We start from the raw sequence: 21,673 nt of genomic DNA, 5'->3' as shown, positions 1-21,673 counted from the left end.
AACACGTGTGTGCGGGGACTGCCCGGCTGCTCACACTGGGCCGTGCGGCTCCCGCTGCCAGCCCGGAGCTGCCGTGCCGTGCCGTGCTGTACCGAGCCGTGCCGCCCCGCCCACAGCCCCGCGGCCCCGGGGGCGGAGGCGGCCGTGCCGTGCCCATAAGGCGGGCGGGCGGGGTGGCCGCGGTGGCGGCGGCGGCGATGGCGGCAGCGCGGTGCCTGCGGAGCGCCCGGCGCCTCCTGCCCGCGGGCGCACGGAGCGAGTGCTGGGAGCTGGCCCGGCTGGCGGGGCCCGTGGTGAGAGCCTGGGCGGGGAGAGGCGGGCGGGACACGGGGGACACGCGGGGACACGGGGATCGCGGCGGGGCTGGGCTGCCCGCATCCGCCGGCGCTCCGGGATGCTCAGGAGGGAGATTTCAGGCACTGCTGGTCCTGTCCCGCCGGGTTTCGGCTGCCTGCAGTCTCCGGGCACGGTTCTGCGACCGCGGTCCCTCGGCCGCTCTCCGAGCCTGGTTGCCGCCCCGATCCTTATTCCTTGCCCCAGGCGCTCTTGCTGCTGCCCAGTGTGGTCTCTGCCTCCCCGCAGCTCGGCTGTGGAACAGCGCTGGTGGGCTCTGGGAGGGGGACTGAGCTGTTAAACTGCTCTGTGAAACCAGGCCGGAGCCCTGGCACCGCCACTCACCCCTTGGGTGACAAGTGGCACTTTGCTTAGTGCCAGGCTCCATATCTGGCCCTTCTGGCGGCGCCCTGTGCTCGCTGTTCTGAAATCCTCCCTGGACTGGAGCTGCCGTTTGCCATTTGTCTGGACCCTCTGGAGGGAAATGACCCTTTGGCAGCTGGCACAGACAGTGCTGAGCGCGTTTCGCAGAGGCTTCTGCAGGGGGGAACCACGCACCACAGCCCTGGTTCCGATCCCGATCACTCGTGTGTGAAACTTTGTGCTTTTAGCCCTCTGCTATATCTGGTAAATAAGTGCCAACTGTTAAACTCCTCAGAGGCACCATCCCTGACATCAAATCCCTGACCTGCTGTGTTCAGTCAGCAGAAGGAGCCTGGACTAGTTTCAGTTTCTGTAGATGAGCACATCAAGCCCTCTCAGTCCCCTCAGCCATCCTGCCTGCAGCACAGCCTGCTCCTCCACGAGCACAGACACCTCCGACCCAAACTACAGCTGCTGTTTGATGATCATTCCATGATAAACGCTGTGCTGGGGTGATGCTGGAGGTCCAGGCCCCTCCTGTGGGGATTACTCACAGCAGAGGGTCGAGCACGCCTGGGCCTGCAGCATCTGCAGGCGGCACTGGGAGGTCTGCAGAGGAGAAGGGATTGTTCTGCTCTTCCTCTGACCCCTCAGAGCTGGTTTTCCAGCAGCTCTGGGCTCTTGTCTTGCCAAGTGAGCACGAACAGCTCCTGGGCATGGTTTCCAGCTGTGCCCACCCCTCAATGGGTATAAATGTCCCCAACTCCTGCCATCTGTTTCAAGCTGTGCCATGACTCCGTGCCCTGGATGCCTGCAAGGGAGACATCCTCTTGCCAAGGGAAAATGAGCTCTGGAGTGCAATCTCTGCTGCAGCATTGTTGCACACTGCTGGCAAGGAGCTCACAGACTGGCCTTGGTGTCCCTCCAGGAGGAGAGGATGTTGTGGTTTTGGAGGATAGTTTTCCACAGATGCACGCAAATGTGCAAAAGCACTGGGATGTTTTATTTTCCCTTCTCTACGCAGCCTTCATCCTGGAAAAGAGGATTTCTAGTGAAGCCCTTAAGCCTCTCTTAAATGGGGTCATCTGGCAGATTGTAACCCCAAAATACCACGGGGCAGGTAGATGTTGGCTTTGAAAGACAAAGCTCCTGAGAGCCTGCTGGAGTCCTGGAGCTGCCTCCCTGCCCAGCAGTGTTGGCAAGCAGGGATGGGCTACCAGGACCTCAGCAGAGCCCTGGCATGGACAGAAGCACAAGGAAACTTGAGTGTATGGGTGTTCACAGTCCATCTCCTGGGGCAGGGCTGGTGTTCCACAAGCCCTAACAGGTCCTCATCTCACCACCTCCTTCTCCTCCCGTCCTAGTTCTTTGCCCAGCTGCTGGGGTTTCTGATCAGCGTGGTCAGCTCCATCTTCTGTGGCCACCTGGGGAAAGCTGAGCTGGATGCTGTGACCCTGGCTGTGTCCGTATGTATTGCTCCAGTTCCCTGTGGATTTAAAACACGTGAATTATGTGTCACCAAAAATGAGGAACCAAAAAACCCAGATATGTAGAAATGTTTATGTGAGGGCCCTGTTTTTTTTTTTTTTGCCCTGAGCACAGGCAGGAGAGGGGAGCTGAGCAGTGCCAGCACCTGAGAGCCTCTGGCCAGCTCCCTGAGCCCAGCAGACCTGGGCATGTAGCCAGGAGCAGCACTGTTTGTTGTGGTGCTTTAGATCTTCACCCCTTGCTAGAAGATCCTTTGGTTAACCAGACTGTGTTATTCTGAGAAATAGAGAAGGACTGGAAAACTTCCCAGAAACTTGCAGCAGAGCTGTCTCCCCACCCAGCTGGGAGGGAGGCAGTGCTGTGGGCCAGCTTGCCCTGTCTCTCTCCCAGGTTATCAACGTGACAGGGATCTCCATCGGTGCTGGCTTGGCCTCAGCATGTGACACGCTGATGACCCAGGTCAGTGCAGCTCCCCCTTTCCTGTGCCTGGGAGCGTCTGCTGGGGGTGTCTCACCTCCTGTGCAGCGTGATCTGAGCACAAAGGGCAGGGCAGTGGCAGCTTCCAGACAGAACAGGGTTGGGATCGCTCTGCCTGGAGCCTGCTCCTTCCCCAAGGAGCCCTGGGTCATGCCTGGGTGCCAAAGGATTTGCAATCTGCAAGTTGCACCCAGCCAGCCTGGTACCTGCGGCTGCAAGGCATGGGGAAGGCATTTGGCTCATCCCAGCCCCTTTGGCTCCCTGTGATGCCCACCTTGATGCTCTCTCCTGACCCAGACCTACGGCAGCAAGAACCTGAAGCAGGTGGGCACCATCCTGCAGCGGGGCATCCTCATCCTGCTGCTCTTCTGCTTCCCCTGCTGGGCCCTCTTCATCAACACCGAGAGGATCCTCCTGCTCATCCGGCAGGACCCCGAGGTCTCCAGGTCAGGGGTGAGATCCAGCCCTTCTGGATCAGGCTTTTGCCATGGAGTGTTGAAATCAAGGCTCTCTGGAGCTCGAGTGCAGCGCTATTTGGCTTGGCTCTTGCTTTGCTGGATCATTAACTGGGGAAACAACTCTCTTTCCAGGTTAACTCAGCTCTACGTGATGATCTTTATTCCAGCCCTTCCTGTAAGTCTCTGCTAAAGCTGTTAGAAGCTCTGAGTACCTTAGGAGCACCAGGGAGAGGAGGGAAGGCCTTTGCTGTGTGCCTCACAGGGTAGCTTTAGGGCTGTACCCTTGTGCCTTACAGCACGTGCACAGGCCAGCAGCAAACAGGGGCTCTCTCATCCTCCTGTGCAATGCCTTTTGCTGTGGCCACAAAACTTGTGATGGACATTGGAGCCAGGGCCTCCAGGCTCACTCTTAGCCCCAAGATAAAGTTCCCACACTCACAGCTGGCTCCTCTGAGGCAGGGAGCAGAACCCCTGTGGGATAAGGGTCCGTAGGTTTATTCTTCCAAGCTTTCCAGCCTTTCTCGCGCTGATGAGGAAGCGTTGATTTGGAGATTTCCCATTTGGAGACTGATCTGTCTTCCCAATGGGAATGGGATGTGCTTTTTGTCTCTCCTGGTTTTGGGTGCTGGCAGTGCTTCAGCTGGAGCCCAGGGGTTTGGAGGGAGGTGGAGGGGCATTGATCTGTCAGTGTGCAGTGGCCCCAGTGTGGTCATGAACTGAATCCTGATTTTGCAGGCGGCGTTTCTGTACCAGCTGCTGACAAGATATTTACTGAGTCAGGTATTGTATCACTGGCCATGGAATCCAGGTATTCCCAAACATGGACAAACTTGGGGATCTCAGCTCACCGTGTTCCAGGGAGAGCTGGGCTGGGCAATGTGAGGTGAGCCAGCCCTGGCTGAGCTCACAGGAACCACTCTTAGCTGGCTCCATCTCCTACTTCCCAACTCTGTGTTTTATGGGCTGCACCAGCTCCTGAGCTCTCCTTGTCACCTCCTGCACATCTCACAGAGCCCAGCCTCACCTGGAACACGAGCTGCCTTCTTGGCTTTCCCCTTGGGCACTGCTGGAGGTCCCTTGTGCTCACTGGATGGGGCCTGGGCTGCCTTTTGGGGAAGCAAACTCCAAAGTTCCTCCTTGGCTTCCAGGAGATCATTATGCCTCAGGTGGTGACGGGGATTGCAGCCAACGTCCTCAACGCAGCCATGAACGCCTTCCTGCTCTATGCTCTGAAGCTGGGCATGGTGTAAGTGTGAGCAGGGCTGGGCACGGGCTCTCCCTGGGTGCAGGGCTTTGCTCAGGGCATGAGGGGCTTCCCTGAGTGCCCAGTTCTGCCACCCCTCCCTCCAAACCCCAGCAAAGCTGAGGCTGGAGGGGTCTGTCCCATATCTGCAGCAGCGTTGCTTTGGGTGCCCTCAGCTCTGCCCTGCTGTGGCTGAGGATGTCACTTGTGGGCAAGGATGTCCCCTGTAACCTGCCCGTCTCTCCCCAGGGGCTCTGCCTGGGCTAACATGGTTTCTCAGTACACCCAGGCCATCCTCCTCGTCCTTTACGTGTGGTGGAGGAAGATCCATGTGAAGACCTGGGGAGGTACTGTTCTATCCTAACCCTTCAGAGCAGCAGTGTCTTTGGCATTGTCACCAGCAGGTGACAAAGGGATTGCCATCCCCTCACAGTGGGAAGGTGCTGTAGCCATGCCCTCAAGGCCTTTACTGCAGCTCCAAACACATTCTTATCAAATGTCCCCACTCAGGAATGGCACAGCAGCAATCCTGGGCTGATGTCCTGTGAGCTGCAGGGGGGGTTGTCCTCAGAGAGGGGATGTGGCTCCCCTTTGGGACAGCACATGTTCATGCTGCCTCACCTCCTCCTGTCAGGCTGGAGCAAGGAGTGCCTCGTGGACTGGGGCTCCTTCATCTGGCTGGCAGTGCCTGGCATGGTCATGATGTGCATTGAGTGGTGGACCTTTGAGATTGGGAGCTTCTTGGCTGGTGAGTCCAAACCCTCTTCTCCCTCTGGTTCCTGGTGGCTGCTGCTTGAGGGTGTCCCCAGATCCCCCCTGGCCCTGCCAGCAGCCTCCTCACCTGCAGGGCTGGGTCTGCAGGACACTGCAGGTGTTCCCACCCATCCCACGGGCACAGGTGCCTCCTCTCCAGCCACTGAAGGAGGTGCCAAATCTTTTCCAGGGCTGATCAGCGTGGTGGAGCTGGGAGCACAATCTGTTATCTACGAGCTCGCCTGTGTGGCGTACATGGTAAGGGCTGGGGAAACCCTAAACAGCCTGGGAGGAACCCCAAAACTGGGGCCCTGGGGATCAGAGCAGGGCTTGGGACCAGGCAGGTGCTGCCTCTCCACATCCAGGGTGTGCTGCAGATGGGAAATCCCTTCACTGCAGCAATCCCAGTTTGTCCCCAGTTCCCGAATGGGGAAGAAGAAAATCCCTGCAGGCTCTGCTGTCCCTGCAGGCTCTGTCACTCACCTCCTCCTGTCTCTGCTTCTCAGGTGCCTCTGGGCATCAGCGTGGCTGCGAGTGTCAGGGTGGGGAATGCCCTGGGAGCAGGGAATGTGGAGCAAGCCAAGACCTCCTGCATCACTGCGCTGCTGTGCACAGGTCAGTGCAGTCCTGCAGAGCAGAATAAAGGGCAATTATTAGCAAATGGTTCAGTTTCCCTGCCCAAGGCTGGGGATGTCCCACAGGAACCCACTCCCACTTGTCTGGACCCTTTGGGCAAGGCAAAATCCTGATTCATCTCTTCTGTTGTGAGCCTGGTGCAAAGCCTTTGATACTTAAAAATGCAGCTTAGTGTTCTGTCCTCACCCTCCAGAGGGTAGAGTGACAGGAAAACAGACTTGTCCTCTGCTGTAGCATCATTTGAGGTCAGTGAAGTCCAGTCCTCACCACACGGAGCCCCTGGAGTCTGGGTCAGGACCAGAATGTGCTGCCCTTGAAGCAATTTGACTGTTCCTTTTTCTTTCAGGAGTCTTTGCTGTGCTGGTTTCAGCATTACTGGGGAGCCTAAGGAATGTGGTGGGATACATCTTCACCAATGACACGTGGGTTAACAGCTTTCTTTTAAGTACTATTGCCTTCCTGGAGGGTGTTATTTATACCTCAGAAGCTGCTGACAGATAAGAGTTCATAAACCCCTATCTGGCAAGGGTTCCTCAAAGGTTCCTCCACATTTCCAAGCATCCCTGGGCAGCACAGCTGCTTCTAACCCTGGAACCAGGCTGGGATCAGAAAATTGGGATCAGCCTTTGTGGTTGATTGAGGAAGATACGTGAGAAGCAGGGACCAGGTGGTGCTGCTTGCCCTGATCAGTCCATCCATCCCTCTTCCCAACAGGGAAATTGTCACCCTGGTGTCCAGAGTGATGCTCATCTTTGCTCCGTTCCACTTGCTGGATGCCACAGCAGTGAGTATTGCAGCACATGCAGTGACTCCTCCCTGCAGCTTGGGCTGCAGAGCTGCCTGAAACCCACTCTGGACTTGTTAAAATGATCCAGAGAAGCCAACTGAGAAACTGTCAGGGCAGCTTCTTGTGCCACCTCTGTGCCTGTGGCTGCCCCTTGGCATTCCTCCTCTTTTCCCCTGGCCACAGCTCCAGCTTTTTACTGGTTTATCAAAGCAACACAAGTGACCACCAGGCTCTCCCAGCACACTGGGATGCTCAACAGACAGCAATTCTGGCCTGATTCCTCCTGTCATGTCCTGGGGGAGGCACCTTGGGGATCTCTTTGGGATCTGCTCCGTGTCTGCGAGACGAGCCCCACGCCGCACGCTCCAGAAAGCAGCTTTGCTCCTCTTGGCTTGGTGGGGCAGTGCTGTGGGTTTCCCTGTCCCCAGGGCTGTGGTGTCCCTGTCCCCAGGGCTGTGCCATGCCCGGGAATGCCCTGGCAGTGACACTGTGTCCCTCCTCTCAGGCCACATGTGGCGGGGTGCTGCGGGGCACGGGCCGCCAGAAGCTGGGCGCCATTGCCAACGCCGTGGGATATTACACCCTGGGCTTCCCCATCGGCATCTCCCTGATGTTTGCAGCCAAGATGGGGGTCTTGGGTACGTGTTTCCTCCAGCTGCTGTGGTTTGAGCTGTGCTGAGCAAAGGCTGAGCCCTGGAATTTGTGCCTGGATCTTTGTTGGGTCAGCGGGGCTGGATTGGACATTGCTGTGGTTGGGGTGGGCACTGGGTTGGTCCCAGTAAATCCAGGCTGACTCCCAGCTTCCTCAAGAGCTGTTTCCTTGAAAGTTCTTGGGCTGAAGTCCTTGGGCATTCTGGCAATGACTGGCAAGGGCAGGTTTTCCTCAAGCCCTCCCTGAAGTAACTTCCCACTGCTGCAGGTCTGTGGGTTGGGATGATCATTTGCATCTCGGTGCAAGCCCTTTCCTTCTTGGCTTTTGTCATCCGAATGGATTGGAGGAAAGCTGCAGAGGAGGTGAGAATTGTGCTTTTCTCTGGTGGTTCTTGAAAGGTGCTGAGTTAATTCCTGTTTCAGTACAACATTACAGCAGAAGTGAACTGGGGTCTGTCCTTCTCCTGTAGCAGAGGAGCAGCTTGGTGCTGAGAATGCTTTTCTTGGGAGAGTGGAGGGTTTTCTGGGCTGGGCAGGACACCCTTGCCCTGAGAAGAGCAACTCTTCCCTGTGTTTTCAGGCTCAGGTCCGAGCTGGAACGAAAGAACAAATGGAAGATGTGAACTCCAATGGCACAGCTGCTATCAAAACATCTGCTGTGGGTATGCAGCCAGGCCTGACACCAGGCAGGGAGCCCAGATCCTCCACCCAGCCCCTTCCTTTCCTTCCCAATTGTGGCAACCATGTCTGTCCTAGAGGCTCAAATGGCTGCAAGGAGCACAGTGCCTGCTGCTGGCCCTGGGCCAGTGGTACTTCTCCTGCACTGAGCAATGGGGCACAAGATACAGCTTGCAGCTGTGTGTCCCAGTGTCCCCAAGCCTTGTGAAGGGACCCTGAGCACTGTCACAGGTGCTGGTGCAGCCTCCCTGCAGGGCTGTGTGTCCCAGTGTCCCCAAGCCTTGTGAAGGGACCCTGAGCACTGTCACAGGTGCTGGTGCAGCCTCCCTGCAGCTCAGTCTGTCCCACAGGTTACACCTCCCTTGACCCGGACCCCGGGGACACCACGGTGCTGCCTGAGAGCATGGTGATGGGGGAGAGGCAGCCTGGGCAGGAGCTCAGCCCTCAGGAGGAGCCTGCTGTGCTGCCTGTCCTTGCCCCCGTGCCATGGAGGGCCGTGATGCTCCGCCGTGGGCTGGCTGCTGCTGCTGCCATCGCTGTGCTGCTGGTGGGGATCCTGGTCCGGCTCCTGACTGGCAATGGATAAACCCAGGGGACTGAGGAACTCTGCACAGAGCAGGAGGGCACGGGGCAATGTCCCAGAGGGTGGGGAGGGACAGGGATTCCCCCACAGTGCCTTACAAAAAGTCCCTTTGCACGGTTTCTGGTTAGCTCACAACGTTTGATCCCACGCGCTGGGGAGCTGGTTCCTCTCCTGCTCTGCACTGGGATGTCACTCATCAGAGGTGGATGAGAGCAGACAGGGTCCTGGTGCTGCTGTCCTGCTCTCTGGGGACACTGGACCGTGTCATTTGCTCATGGCAGAGGCTCCTGCTGCCCACAGCACATTTCCTCACACACACCAGCCTGTCCCAGCATCTTGGGGTGGCAAATGCCACTTGCAGCCACTGTGGAACACAATGGATTTTGCTGGAAGATGTCAGACTCTGCTCTTGGGTGCTGGCTGCTGGCCCTGACCCTGCTCTCCCTCTGCAGGGTGGGCACAGGGCCTAAAGCAACTCTTCTTTGCACTTTTGTAAGGTGGGATTTTGATACAATAAAGTTTTCTGAGTAAACGTTGGGCTGTTTAATATGGTGTGAGCGTGACCCTGGCCATTGGCAGGACTGTGCTGTGGAGAGGAAAGATTGTGGGTCTGCTCCTGGCCCTGAGGTTTGGGGCTGGCTCCAGACACTGTTATCACTCTTCCCCTTGGGTACAAAAGCAAGATTTGTTGTTGTCAGGATTGCTGAGTCTCAGGTTCTGGTTGTTAATTGCTGCCCCAAGATGTGCAAGATGTCTCTGCTTCGGCCCATGCATCTGAAGAACGAGTCTGGACTCTTCACTTTTAGGTCTTGATGTTGTTTATCAATTCTCATCTATAAAATTTTCTTTCTGCCCAGCTGAGGTCTGCTCAGCAGAGCAGCCACGAGCACTCCGTTGTCTTTTTATACTACAAACTACATATAACATATTTACATTTAATTCCCAATACCCATCACCTGTGTTAGTCAGTGCACTTCTACTCTACACCAATCCCAAAGTGCCAGAATCACTGCAGAAAATGGAGAACAAGAAGAAGGAGAAAGGCTGGACACGCCCAAGTTCCTCCATCTTGTCCCCATAACCCCCATACCAAAAATTCTAAAATCTACATTTGCACCCTGTGATAATTTCATTATTACACTATTCAAACCTCTGTGACTTTCGGGTCCTCATGCAAAGCTGGCAACTTGCTCCAGGGGTCAAAATCGAATTCCAGGTGCTCTGGGCTGTGTGCAGGGTCTCCAAGCCCCCCGTTGGGATCCTCAACAACTCTGGACACGCAGAGGGATGCACTGAGTTCCTGCAGCTGAGCACTGGAGGAGGGAGGTTGTGTTGCTCAGCCATCAAAGAGCTGCCCCATGTCACAATGCAGCCAGCCCAGCCCTCAGTCCCTGTCCCGGGCTCTCACCTGCCCCTGGGTGACTGTGACATGTCAGCTGCTGGGCCCTGGAGGGGTCAATACCTCACACACACACGTGTGGCGCCTCCCTGGCACCCCACAGCTCTCCTGGTGCTGCTGGTGACCTGTGAATGAAAAAAAGTGACACCAAGTTTGAACGTGCCAGCACCCCCAGCAGCAGCGGGAGGACGGGGCAGCCCCTGCCCTGCTCGGAGCCCCGGTAGGTTTGGGACGGCAGCGAGGGGAGAGCAGGGAGGTGTCTCAGTGTGTGCCACCAGTTACCCCAGCCCGCTCCGTGCACCTGGGGGCTGCCCTGGCACCATCCCCATCCCCACTCGGGCTCCGGGGGAGCGGTGCCAGTGAAACCCGACCCGGCGGGGCTGTGCCAGGCCAGCAGGAGCCAAGGGGCCGGCTTGTCTTGGCCCCTGTGACGGGAGCGAGCGAGACACAGCCCCGCCAGTGCCGGCAGAGCTCAGCCCAGCCCCAGAGCCCACAGCCGGAGCAGGAGCAGCCTCCAGCGCTGCCCGGGGGAGCTGGGGTCAAGCAGGACAGGTAGGATGGCCCAGCCCTAACGCTGGCTCCGGACAGGCAGCGAACACCTGGCACGGTGTGTCCGGGCTCCTTTGCGGTGCCAGGACCCTGCCGGGCCCCGCCGCCCCGTGCCCGCCGTTCCCCGGGGCAGCCCAGCACGCCGGCCCCGGCTGAAGTTCAGCCCGCCGTGGTTACACATTGCTGGGCCCGGCGCGGTTTAACAGAGCGCGGAGGAAGGGGCTCGCTGCATTCCCCCGGCAGGGCACCATGAAGCCGGAGAGCTTCCCCGAGGAGAATGGCATCGGGGAGGGAAGGGCGGCCGGCCAGGGAGCCCTCACAGGCGAGAGGTGCCAGAAGAAACGCCGCTGGATTCCGGAGCACTTCTGGGAGGACGCGAGGCAGCTGCTGGTGCTGGCGGGGCCGCTGGTAAGAGACTGCCCCCGGCACAGCCAGCCCTGCTCGCCTCCATCCCTAACCTCCGGCTCTGCTCCGTGCTTAGATCCTGATCCAGCTGCTCATCTTCCTGATCCACCTGGTCAGCTCCATATTCTGTGGCCACCTGGGCAAGGTTGAGCTGGCCTCTGTCACGCTGGCCATCGCTGTAAGCATTCATTCCCGGGGCCGGGCACCAGCTCCCTCCCTGCTGACACGGGGATGAGATATGGCGGGGGGAAAAGAGGAGATTTCACACTCCCACTTTTCCTTTCAGCCCCCCTCTCCCTACCTGAAAGTCTAAAATGCTCACCTTCACTCCTTGCTTTTTTAATCCCAGGTTATAAATGTCACCGCCATCTCTGTAGGGTACGGTTTGACTTCAGCGTGTGACACCTTGATATCACAGGTGGGTAGGACATGCTGGCTTGTCCTGGGGACACGGGGGCTTTCCAGCATCAGCTGATGGTGCCCAGGCACCACCTGGCTGCTCCTGTGAGCTGGGGAAGCTTCTGCCCAGGTAACAATCCCATGCAAAGGAAATCTGGGCTCCAAATCCTTCCCAGGAGCTTTTCAGGGTGGTCAGGGCTGCTCCACGCTCTCCAGGGCCCCTTTTTCCCCAGCACCAGCTGATTTCAGTGCTACCCTCTCAACCTGCAGACCTATGGCAGCAAGAACCTGCTGCGTGTGGGGGTGATCCTGCAGCGTGCCACCATCATCATCCTCCTCTGCTGCTTCCCCTGCTGCGCCGTCCTCCTCAACGTGGAGCCGCTGATGCTGCTCATGCACCAGGACCACGATGTCTCCAGGTTGGGTGGTCCCCTCATCCCTCCCCGGTGTGCAGGGGCTGAGAGGAGGGTGGTGGCCATGGCCGTGGCCCTCCCTGAGCCCTCTCTGTGCCCCCAGGCTGACCCAGCGCTACGTGGATGCGTTTCTCCCTGCCCTCCCGGTGAGTGCCACCTGCACGTGGGGACAGGCTGTCCCCATCCTACAGCTCATCTCATCCAAAATTTTTTTTCTCACTGGTTCATCTCATCCAAAATTTCCTCTGCAGGCGGTTTTTGTGTATAACCTGGAGGCAAGATACCTGCAGAACCAGGTGGGTCCTGAAATCCTCAAACTCACCCTGGCTCAGGGCTCCCTTCCACAGTGCATCCAGGGTTTCCATGCTCACTGTTCCCAGTGACAAGGAGCCCAGGTGCCCCAAAACAGCTCTGACTCTGTAGATCACCCCATTCCACAGCCAGCTGTACCCACCCACCTCCCTTCATACTCCCCCACACCAGGGATTTACCTCCATCACACTCATTTTCCAAGCAGGAGACATCACTGGAAATTTGGGGATTTTTTTTGGGAAAGGCACTGAGAGTGGGGCTGGTGGGAGCTTCCCAGCTCCCTCCCAAAACATTTGGGAAGACCCCCCCCCCATCTCCTCCTCTTTGCAGATGATCATGTGGCCCTTGGTGCTGAGTGGGGTCATCGGCAACCTCATCAACGTGGCTGCAAACTACCTGCTCCTCTTCCAGTTCCACCTGGGCGTCATGTGAGTGGCACCTGTGTCCCCTGGAGGGCAAAACAGGGCACCTGGCACTGGCCAGGGAACACTGAGCTCCCAGGGGTGCGGCAGGATGTCTCTTTCCACCCTGAGGGAGGCATAAGCAGGATGCCAATGACCTTTCTCCCTTCCTCTGCAGGGGCTCTGGCTGGGCCAACACCATTGCTCAGTATTCACAAGCCATTTTCTTGTTCCTGTACATCATATGCAGGAAGCTCCATGTGAACACCTGGGGAGGTAAGGACATCTCCCCTGCTCCCTCTGCTTCCTGCTTTACCCAGAAGTGTCCATAAAACTTCTATCAGGTGTTCTTGGTAGAAGAGGAATTCTGCTCATCCTGATGGTGAAACATTAACCCCAGCCCACAGTGCTGCTCCAGTGGCACTCGTCACGCACCAGCTCTGGCAGAGCTCTGTGATCAGCACTAAACATTAATTCTGCAGAAATGAAACTTCCTGCTGAGGCTTTGGGAGGTTCAGCCCCAAAGCTGGATGAGCACAGACGTAAGCAGGAGGTTGGACACAGCTCCAGGAGGGATGGAATGAGGGCTATGCTATTCTGTGGCCCATGGGACAGCAGCAGAGAGGTTGTAGGTGGACATTGAGCTGCTGGAGATCCTGTGGAGGCTCTGAGAACAGGAATGGTTCTGTTCAGGATGTAACACTTGGCCAGGCTGGTCATCCATCAGGTGTTGTTTCTCCTCTCAACAGGCTGGTCCAGCGAGTGCCTGCTGGAGTGGGACAGCTTCACCTCCCTGGCCATCCCCAGCATGCTCATGATGTGCATCGAGTGGTGGACCTACGAGATTGGGAGCTTCTTGATAGGTCAGTGGAGAAGGGATCTACCAGGACACAGCCAGGCTTGACCCAGAGCAGCACCCCCAGCCCCAGCCAGCACTGACCCCTCCTGTCCCACAGGCCTGCTGAGCGTTGTGGAGCTCTCTGTGCAGTCCATCATCTATGAGGTGTCTGTTGTGGCTTTCATGGTAAGGGCTGGCTTATCGCTGCACACCAGGGCTCTGTGGGGGCACACAGCAAAACTCTGCTCCAGCAAACCCCCATCTCCCCCTCTGCACTCGAATCTCTCCCTGCTCGTGCCTCTCCCTCCTTACAGAGATGCTTTAAATCAAATCCTGATCTCCACCCTGCTCTCTGCCGGGTGGGTATCCCCCTGTCACTGTGCCAGCCCCATTGCCAGGCACACGTGAGCCCTGTGCTTGCAGATCCCCCTGGGGCTGGGCACAGCTGCCAGCGTGCAGGTGGGCAACGCGCTGGGCGCCGGCAGCGCCGACATGGCCAAGAGATGCTCCCACACCAGCCTGATCTGCACAGGTCAGTCCACAACAGCCTGGGAAGGCCCTTCCTGGCCCCATTCCCATGGAGCAGGGAGTGTCTGCAGTCCTCTGCCTGCCTCTTCTCCCACAGGCTGGGCTCAGCTCTGTGCTCTGTTTTCAGGGGTGTTCTCTGTGATTGTGGGGTCCATTTTAGCTTCCTCAAGGAATGTGCTGGGATACATCTTCACCCCAGATAAGTGAGTGCCCCCAGCTCCTGGCCTTGGTGTGGGGAGGTCAGTTCCCAAAAGTGATCCTTGGCTTTCCTCCATGCCCAGGGAAATCGTTGGCTTGGTGGCGTGGATCATTCCTGTCCACGCTGTCTTCCACATGTTTGAAGCCATGGCTGTAAGTCCCAGGGAATGCTTCTATTTTCCACGGGGAACCTTGGTGCTCAGCAGCAGTGTCATGGATCAGGCAGTGGAGGGTCCCTCAGGCTGCAGCTGAGCACCAGTGCCCACACCAGGACCCTGCAGAACTCCTGGGACCATCCCTTAGAAAATGTTGAGTGCATAAAATGATGGTGACCCACAGGACTGGGCAGGGACACAGAAACAATGGGCAGGGGCAGGGAGCTGGGGAGCTCCCTGCCCCAGCCCCTCTCCCTCTCCTGGCAGTGTACCAGCAGCGGGGTGCTCAGAGGCATCGGGAAGCAGAAGTTTGGTGCCATCCTCAACGCTGTGGCTTACTACGGTGTGGGCTTGCCCCTGGCAGCCGTGCTGCTCTTCGTGGCCAGGATCGGCGTCATGGGTACTGACCCCAGGGCACTGCACCCCCAAACCCCCCACGGGCAGCAGCAGCTCCACTCGGGGCTCACCACAACCCTCGTGCCTGGCTCTGTCCCTCTGCTGACCTGCCCATACACTGGGCTGGACTGGGATGGCTCCTGCAGCTGCTGGGAACTTTTACTGGGAAAAATAACCCCAAAGCAGGCAGCCACGAGCACCCCGTGTTCCCACTGGCCTGGGTGACATTGCCTTTCTGGACCTGCTGTCCTGGGATGCTGGGTCGGCTCTGGCTGATGCTGTGTGCCCTCTGCAGGCCTGTGGGTCGGGTTGCTCGTCGCTGTCTTCATCCTCTGCAGCAGCTTCCTCGCCTTCATCTCCCGTGTGGACTGGGAGAAGGCAGCCAAGAAGGTAATCCAGGCACTGACAGCACATCCCTGCACTGGGAAGGTCCTCAGTGCCCTGCTGGGATGAGACAGGCTCAATCTCATGTCCAGTGCTCCAGAGCAAAACCCAGCACTCCCATGACATCCCTAAATTCAGCTTCCCCCTGCATAAGCACTCAGTGGCTTCAAGCTTTCCCCCTGCACCTCTTTTGGGGACACAAAGCTCAGAGCACATCTGGTGACCTGGGCTACCTCATCCTTGAGCATCACCTTGTGCCTCAACACCTCCAGGGATGCCCCAGGAGAGGCAGCACAGCTTTGCCAGGTGGGAATTCCCAAGTAACCCCAGCACATTCCCTTGGCAGGCTCAGCGGCGTGCAGGAGTGACCCCACAGAGGCTGCCGAGCCTGTGCACCGAAGGCTCCTACAAGGACCTGGATGTGGCTGCAGTCCCCCAGCCCCACACTTTCCTCCCTGCCAGGGCCGTGCTGGGGTCTGTCGGTATGGCAGCAGCTGGTGCTGCGTGCAGGGGAGGGTTTGGGGTAGGAAAGGTCCTGAAAGGTTCAGGAATGAGCCCATAAAATGGGGGAGTGTCAAAATGGGGGAGTGTCAAAATGGGGGAGTGTCATGCTGGTGACACCCTCAGCTGCTGGGAGAGCAGTAATGACAAGTGTGGGCTCGGGAGGGTGACAGAGGTTGGCAGAGGGACCACCTGTGGGCAGTCCTCACCTGGTCAAGATCTGAGATCACTGCTCCTAAGGTGCCTTCAGCCCTGTGACAAAACCCTCCTGAGAAACCCCTCCAAACCCCGTTCTCCTTGCAGCGGGGTTAGAGCCACAGGGCGACATTGTGCTCACGAGAATCACCAGGACAGAGGGCCCCACGTACCAGCTGGAGCTGAGGGAAGCCGCCTCCTCCCCGGCCACCCCCGTGGTCACCAACCAGCTGCTGCTCCGCCGCGCGCTGGCCCTGGTCGTGGCCATCACCACGCTGGCCCTGGGCATCGCCGTGAAGATGATTGTCAGCACGGCCTGACTCCCACCAAGGACTCTGGGGACTCGATTTTGGGGTGAAAGCCTTTCCTGAGGGACAGGTGTAGCAGGAATGGACGAGCCAGAGAGAAGGTGGAGTGCACGCCTGTCCCGCAGGAGCCTCTGTCAGTGTTCAGCAGTGTCTGTGCAGATTCCAGTTGGGAATGGGCCCTGAGGCTGCTCTGGCACCCAAAGTGCTGCTCTGAGCTGCCTGGCACACACTGAGTGTGTGGGGGATCCCCCAGCCCATGCTATCACCACCCAGTGGAGCTGAGCTCAGCCCAGCTCCCCCTGCTGCTCCGTGACAAATGGCCAATAAAGAATAAACCCAGCTGGAGTGGGACTGGCTCCTTGGGGTGCAGCCTGGGGACAGAGCAGGGAACATCCACACATGGATCTCACCCTGCCCCAGGCGGCCTTTGCAGTAAAATAAAGGTTTTATTCAGCAAGTATTGAGGGCAGCTCTCAGTTACAAGTCTGAAGGTAAAAGCCTATCCATAAACTCATAAACCCCTGAAATTCAGTTACAGAGGAGGTGGCTGTGGCTGCTCTGCCACTCTGGCCAAGGATGCCTGAGACCTGGGACTCCAGTTGTGGCAGTGCCCCTGTCTTTGCTCCAATAGCCCCAAACACAGCAGCACAACAGTCCCTGGCACTTCTCAAATCCTTAGGACAGCATTGGCACAGCTCAGGTGGGTTTTGCCACACCTTGGAAGGCTAAAGGTGGTTTCCCTGCAAGGAGAATCATCCATTCAGTCGTGAGGCCCTTCAAGGATGAGATGCTGCAGGTTCTTCGAGGCTCCTTTCCCTCTGCTCTGGGGACAGCCAGCCTGGACTGTCCCCTGCAGTGAGGCCCTCATTTCCCAGGCTTATCGCTGTGGTGAGCAGCTTCCCCTGCGGATCAGGTGAGGTGTTACAGAGATAACAGGCTCAGTAACGACTGGCTTTGTCTAGATACCCTTGTGACAAACACTCCCACGTTCCCAGGAGTTTATAGAGGAGCTGCTGTTTACAGAGCAGGGTGGATGCTGCTTCCTTCCCTCAGCCACTCACTGCTCAGGCATGATCCACAGACTAGGTCTGGATAGATTCCTGTTTCAGTAGGAGCTAGAGCCTTTAACTTGGGGTGCATTTTTTTTGTCTTCTACCTCTTCAGTGCACTGGCTGCCTTATAAGAAATGAAATTGCAGCAAAGAAAAGTTCAGCAGTAGGAATGCAGGGAGCGAGCAGCGGGTCCAAGGGCTGGCTGCCCATCAGCCCCCTCATTGGGGGCACAACACCTGGAAAGGCACAGAAAGAGGGATGAGCCCTCCAGGGAGGGAGCAGAGCTCAAAGGAACGGGGTGATGAAGGGTTAGGAGGGCTCAGGGGACACAGCTGGGAGAACCCAGAGACCCAAACTCACCTTTGCCAGCATGGCTTTCACAGCCGCCAGCAGGGCCGAGATGAACTGTCCCACCCTGCTCCTGGTACACTGCTTCAGCAGGAACAGCTTGACCAACTGCATCATCTCCTCGCTGCCAGGTGGGTACCTCAGCCTGTTGGCAACATCCCACCTGAAGTCCTTGATGAGGCAGGAGCGGCGGTGGGAGAAGGTCTCGAAGCTGAACCGGCCGTGGTAGGCGCCCATCCCGCTCTGCCCTGAGGGACACAGGCAGGCAGCTCACACCAGCCTCGCACAGCGACAGCTGCATTCCTCAAACTCACTTTGGCAGCCCCCAGGACACAGGGAAAGCTTGGTCATGCTCCTCCTCAGGGCAGAGGGGCAAAGAGCAGCTTTTTGAACTTAGCAACAATCAGCGAGGACCTGCTCACTGCCTTGGGGTGCTGCTTGTGTGAGCCCACCCTTAAAAGGTTAATGACACCAATTATCTCCTCCCAGGGCCAGCCTTACTTTTCCCACAGAATTCTCACAGGGGTTGAGGACAGGAGGAGCTGGGCCTATGATTTCAAGGAGTGGGACATGAGGAGGACACAGCAACACCCAAGAGCTCAGCCCTGTGCCCACAGCCCGGTGAGCTCTGCCACAGGACCCTGGAAACTCAACCAGGCCACGGACAAATTCATCCCACACCCCAACACAGGAGAACCAGAGCTCACTTGTGTGCCAGGGGGTTTTCCTCCCTCACTGAGTGGCCCAACAACCAAAACACGAATGAGCCTTTTTACACAGCAACCCAGCCCAGAAAACAACACTAACGGGAAATGCAGCTGAACTCCTGAATTGCCAAACGGGCAGAGAGCTCCTGGGTGGGGCCAGAGGCTGCTGCTGATCAGTGCAGGTGCGTGGGCTGGGGCGGGGACTCACCCACACCGCCGAAGGGCAGCTCTGGGAGCACCGAGTGCATGATGACATCGTTGGCTGTCATGCCACCGCTGGAGGTCTCTGCTATCACCCGTCTGATCAGCTGCCCACAATGGGAGAGGGCACACAACAAATCAGGACGGGACAAACACCATGTACCACAGCAGCAGGGAGGGTTTGAGGCGGTGCTTCCATCCCCCTTTGTGGGGGGCACAGGCTGTGCCTTGTTCCATGAGAGAGGCCCGTTTACACCACTTAAGCACAGGATCTGCCCAGCTGATCAGCCACCAAATGAAAAGGCTTCAGCCCAAGGTGCTCCTCAGCCCTCCCACCCACACTGCCTGGGGCTGTTGTTCCAGGGCAAAGCCCTGACCTGGATTCCTGAGCTGCCACAACAGAGCCAGGAAACGCGGGCAGGAGACAGCACCCACCTGTGTGGGTAGAGATGTACAAACCTAGAGCCCTTCAGCAGGAGATTGGGAGCTTCCAGCAGCTCTGGGGACTCTCATGGCCCCCAAAAGCTGCAATTTCCATAAATTTCCTTTATGGAAAAGGAACTGACACAGACCCTGCAGAACTCTGTGTCTTGGATCAGCCATGTTCAGGATCCAACAGTGCAGAGACACTTCCAGGAGGGAGCACAGCCCTGACCCACCTGCTTGTTGTTGGAGAAGACATAAAGGCCAAGGGGCTTCTCTCGAAGGTTGATGAACTCAATGGCTTCCTCCACGCTCATCACAGTCACAATAGGCAGCACTGGCCCAAAGATTTCCTCCTCCATCACCTTTGACTCCGGGGAAACATCCGTGAGGATGGTTGGAGCTGAGGCAAATGGGGGAATGAGAGAACAGCATGAGCAGGACACAGACCTGGCCCATCACAGCACCTTGGGCTGCTCAACATAAGCCAAGTAAGGCACAGACAAACAGACCCCGCAAAGCGCCCACTGCCACCTCCCCTCCACAGCACCTATGAAGCGGGATGCCTCATCAGTCTCTCCCCCAAGAGCAATCTTCTGCCCTTCCATCAAGCCCAGGATCCTCTTGAAGTGACGCTGGTTGACGATCCTTTCATAGTCTGGAGATGACTTCACGTCCTCCCCATAGAATTCCTGACAAAAGGGAAGAGCAGAAACAAAACAGCTCCAGGAAATCACAGCTGGGACAATCTCCACAGCACCAGGGACTCCTCCCTCACCTTCAGAGTGGCCTTGATGTTCTCCACCACCTTGCTCTGGATGGATGGGTCACACAGGATGTAGTCTGGGGCGAGGCAGGTTTGCCCACAGTTCATGTACTTGCCCCACGTTATCCGCCTGTGGCAAGGGAGAAGGGGATGTGCTTGCTCCGTGCTCAGTCCCTTCCCCACCCCAGCACCTGAGCTGGGCATGCTGGCCCAGAGATGCTCCCCTGCCCTGCTGCTGAGGGCTCATCAAGGCTGCAAGAAGCTGACCTGCAGGCCACAGCCAGGTCACAGTCCTTGTCGATGTAGCAGGGGCTCTTCCCCCCCAGCTCCAGGGTGACAGGGGTCAGGTGCTTGGCAGCTGCTGCCATCACAATTCTGCCCACGTTGGAGTTGCCAGTGTAGAGGATGTGATCAAATCTCTGGGTCAGCAGCTCTGTTGTCTCAGGAACTCCACCAGTGACCACAGCATACAGATCCTGCAGGGCAGGGGTGTCAGGGTCACCCCAACCCTGCTCATCACTGTGACATGGGGAAACTAGGGGACCAACACAGGGCCACACTCACCTTGTCCAGGTACAGTGGGAGCAGCTCAGCCACCAGCTGAGCCGTGTTCTCACTGACCTCTGATGGCTTCACCACCACAGCATTGCCTGCAGGGCACACACAGCACGGTCATGAGCCCTCAGTCTGCCCACACCCAGCTGGGACCCCACTGTGGGTTGGATCCCCACCCCACCAAGGCCCTGCTGGATCCCCACCTGCAGCGATGGCCCCAATCAGGGGCTGCATGACCAGGGCAAAGGGGTAGTTCCAGGCCCCGATGACCAGCACCACGCCCAGGGGCTCGTAGCCGATGTAGGCCTCGTCCCTCAGGGTCAGCAGGTCCTTTTTGACATGATGAGGGGCTGCCCATGATGGCAGCTTCTCCATGGTGAGGGCCAGTGCGCCCAGCACGCCCAGGATCTCTTGGGTGAAGGCATTGGGCCCACTCTGTAACAACAGGGAGTTTGGGGAAGGGATGGAAAAGGCACCCAGCTCCCACAGCCACCCTGGGGAGTCAGAGTCATCCACTTCCATGGTGGGGGACATGACAAAAACCATTTGTCACTACACAGGCAGCCCTTGGCCTTCCTGCTTTGCTCAGGGTTACCCACTGTCCGTGCACAGCAAAAGAGAGGGACCCCCTGACAGCACAGACCTTGTTCAGATCGGCCTTGAGGGCTCTCATGATCTCCTTCTCCTTCTCCTGCACCATCCTCTGCAGAGCCTTCAGCTGCTGAATCCTGAACTCCAGCGGGCGGCTCCGGCCCGACCTGAAGGCGGCCCTGGCCCGGCCCACGACCTGCTGCATCTTCTCCATGGCTGCTGGGCACTGAGGAGACACCGGCCACCCCCAGCTCAGCACAGGGCCATGGAGGCCTGCTCAGCCCTGGGAACACCTCCAGGAGTGTCCCACCCTGAGCAAGGCTGGGAGATGTTGTCCTTCTCGTGAGGCATTTCCCCTCTCAAGCTGAGTCTGAGGGCCCTCAGCACCCAAGCCCCGTTCCACCTGCACGGGGCACCTCCAGAACAATCTGGGCTTTGCTGATTGATTCTGTTCTGAGAGTGCTTTCTCCAAGCCTCAAACCCACCAGCCACTCCACCCTCTGCTCACAGGGATGTTCCCAAGGAGCCAAAGCACAGAGATGACCATGGCCAGGGTGGGCAGCCAGCTGGGAACACAGCTGTGTGCCCAGAGCCGGCCTGCACCCATAACCCTGAGGCCCTCAAACATCTTCACAGAAACACTGCAGAGATTTCACCTGCTTCAAAGGAGCAGGTGAAACTATTATTAATTTCACTTTAGTCAGGACCAGAGATCTGGTCCTGCTTCCCTACCCAACCAACACACCAAGATCCCCTTAGAATAATTAAATCCTGTCCTTCCCAACCCACTGCCACAGCTGCGTGACACAGCCTGAGAAAGCAAAGTGACTCATTAAAAAACGAAGGAAAAACAGCAAGTTACCTTCAGAGGAGCTTCTCTCTCCACCAGCCTCCTGTGGCGACTGCAAGCAGGCACAAGCCCTTCCCCTGCCATGGCTGGGGGCGATCCCTCCTCCCACGGGAGAGCTGGCCCCGGCCCAGGGCTCTTGCTGGGCATCATGAGATGCCCTTTACCCAACCCTGTCCAGCCCTGGGTGGCTGCTCCAGGCAGGGCAGTGACTCAGCCCTGGTGTGGGATGGCACAGCCCACGTGCCACAGCTACAACGCTCAGGATGTAAAAAACCCCAACCAGGCAATCCAGCATGGATCTGAGAGGGGGAAACCAGCCAGCTCCTCTGCCGGCTCACCCTGCTCCCTG

At 57.8% G+C, this 21,673-nt stretch overlaps 3 protein-coding genes across 3 annotated transcripts; 2 read left to right on the top strand and 1 right to left on the bottom strand.

The window, feature by feature from the left end:
* Positions 1 to 197: 197 nt before the first annotated feature.
* Positions 198 to 8,982, top strand: LOC134427810 (multidrug and toxin extrusion protein 2-like). Its single transcript, XM_063173923.1, has 17 exons — positions 198 to 293; positions 2,061 to 2,162; positions 2,575 to 2,643; positions 2,959 to 3,107; positions 3,252 to 3,294; positions 3,855 to 3,899; positions 4,268 to 4,365; positions 4,612 to 4,709; positions 4,997 to 5,110; positions 5,306 to 5,373; positions 5,622 to 5,730; positions 6,098 to 6,173; positions 6,466 to 6,535; positions 7,044 to 7,176; positions 7,458 to 7,552; positions 7,770 to 7,851; positions 8,218 to 8,982. The coding sequence occupies exons 1-17, from the start codon at positions 198 to 200 to the stop codon at positions 8,451 to 8,453; spliced, it is 1,683 nt and encodes a 560-aa protein (XP_063029993.1). The 3' UTR covers positions 8,454 to 8,982.
* Positions 8,983 to 10,295: 1,313 nt separating this feature from the next.
* Positions 10,296 to 16,176, top strand: LOC134427787 (multidrug and toxin extrusion protein 1-like). Its single transcript, XM_063173883.1, has 18 exons — positions 10,296 to 10,401; positions 10,642 to 10,806; positions 10,880 to 10,981; positions 11,153 to 11,221; positions 11,473 to 11,621; positions 11,719 to 11,761; positions 11,867 to 11,911; positions 12,258 to 12,355; positions 12,507 to 12,604; positions 13,078 to 13,191; positions 13,285 to 13,352; positions 13,590 to 13,698; positions 13,822 to 13,897; positions 13,976 to 14,045; positions 14,315 to 14,447; positions 14,739 to 14,833; positions 15,174 to 15,309; positions 15,632 to 16,176. Exons 2-18 carry the CDS (start codon positions 10,648 to 10,650, stop codon positions 15,841 to 15,843), a joined length of 1,776 nt encoding a protein of 591 aa, XP_063029953.1. The 5' UTR covers positions 10,296 to 10,401; positions 10,642 to 10,647; the 3' UTR covers positions 15,844 to 16,176.
* An 81-nt stretch (positions 16,177 to 16,257) lies between these two features.
* LOC134427788 (aldehyde dehydrogenase family 3 member A2-like) lies at positions 16,258 to 21,571 on the bottom strand. The gene is made up of 11 exons (XM_063173884.1): positions 21,337 to 21,571; positions 20,527 to 20,700; positions 20,087 to 20,318; positions 19,893 to 19,978; positions 19,596 to 19,804; positions 19,341 to 19,458; positions 19,113 to 19,254; positions 18,799 to 18,965; positions 18,147 to 18,246; positions 17,244 to 17,479; positions 16,258 to 17,119 (listed from the first exon to the last, which is right to left on the bottom strand). The coding sequence occupies exons 1-11, from the start codon at positions 21,472 to 21,474 to the stop codon at positions 17,102 to 17,104; spliced, it is 1,620 nt and encodes a 539-aa protein (XP_063029954.1). The 5' UTR covers positions 21,475 to 21,571; the 3' UTR covers positions 16,258 to 17,101.
* Positions 21,572 to 21,673: the final 102 nt, after the last annotated feature.

This window comes from Melospiza melodia, chromosome 21 (genome assembly GCF_035770615.1).
Source record: "Melospiza melodia melodia isolate bMelMel2 chromosome 21, bMelMel2.pri, whole genome shotgun sequence".
Classification (NCBI taxonomy): domain Eukaryota; kingdom Metazoa; phylum Chordata; class Aves; order Passeriformes; family Passerellidae; genus Melospiza; species Melospiza melodia.
This window is presented reverse-complemented; position numbering and strand designations above follow the sequence as displayed.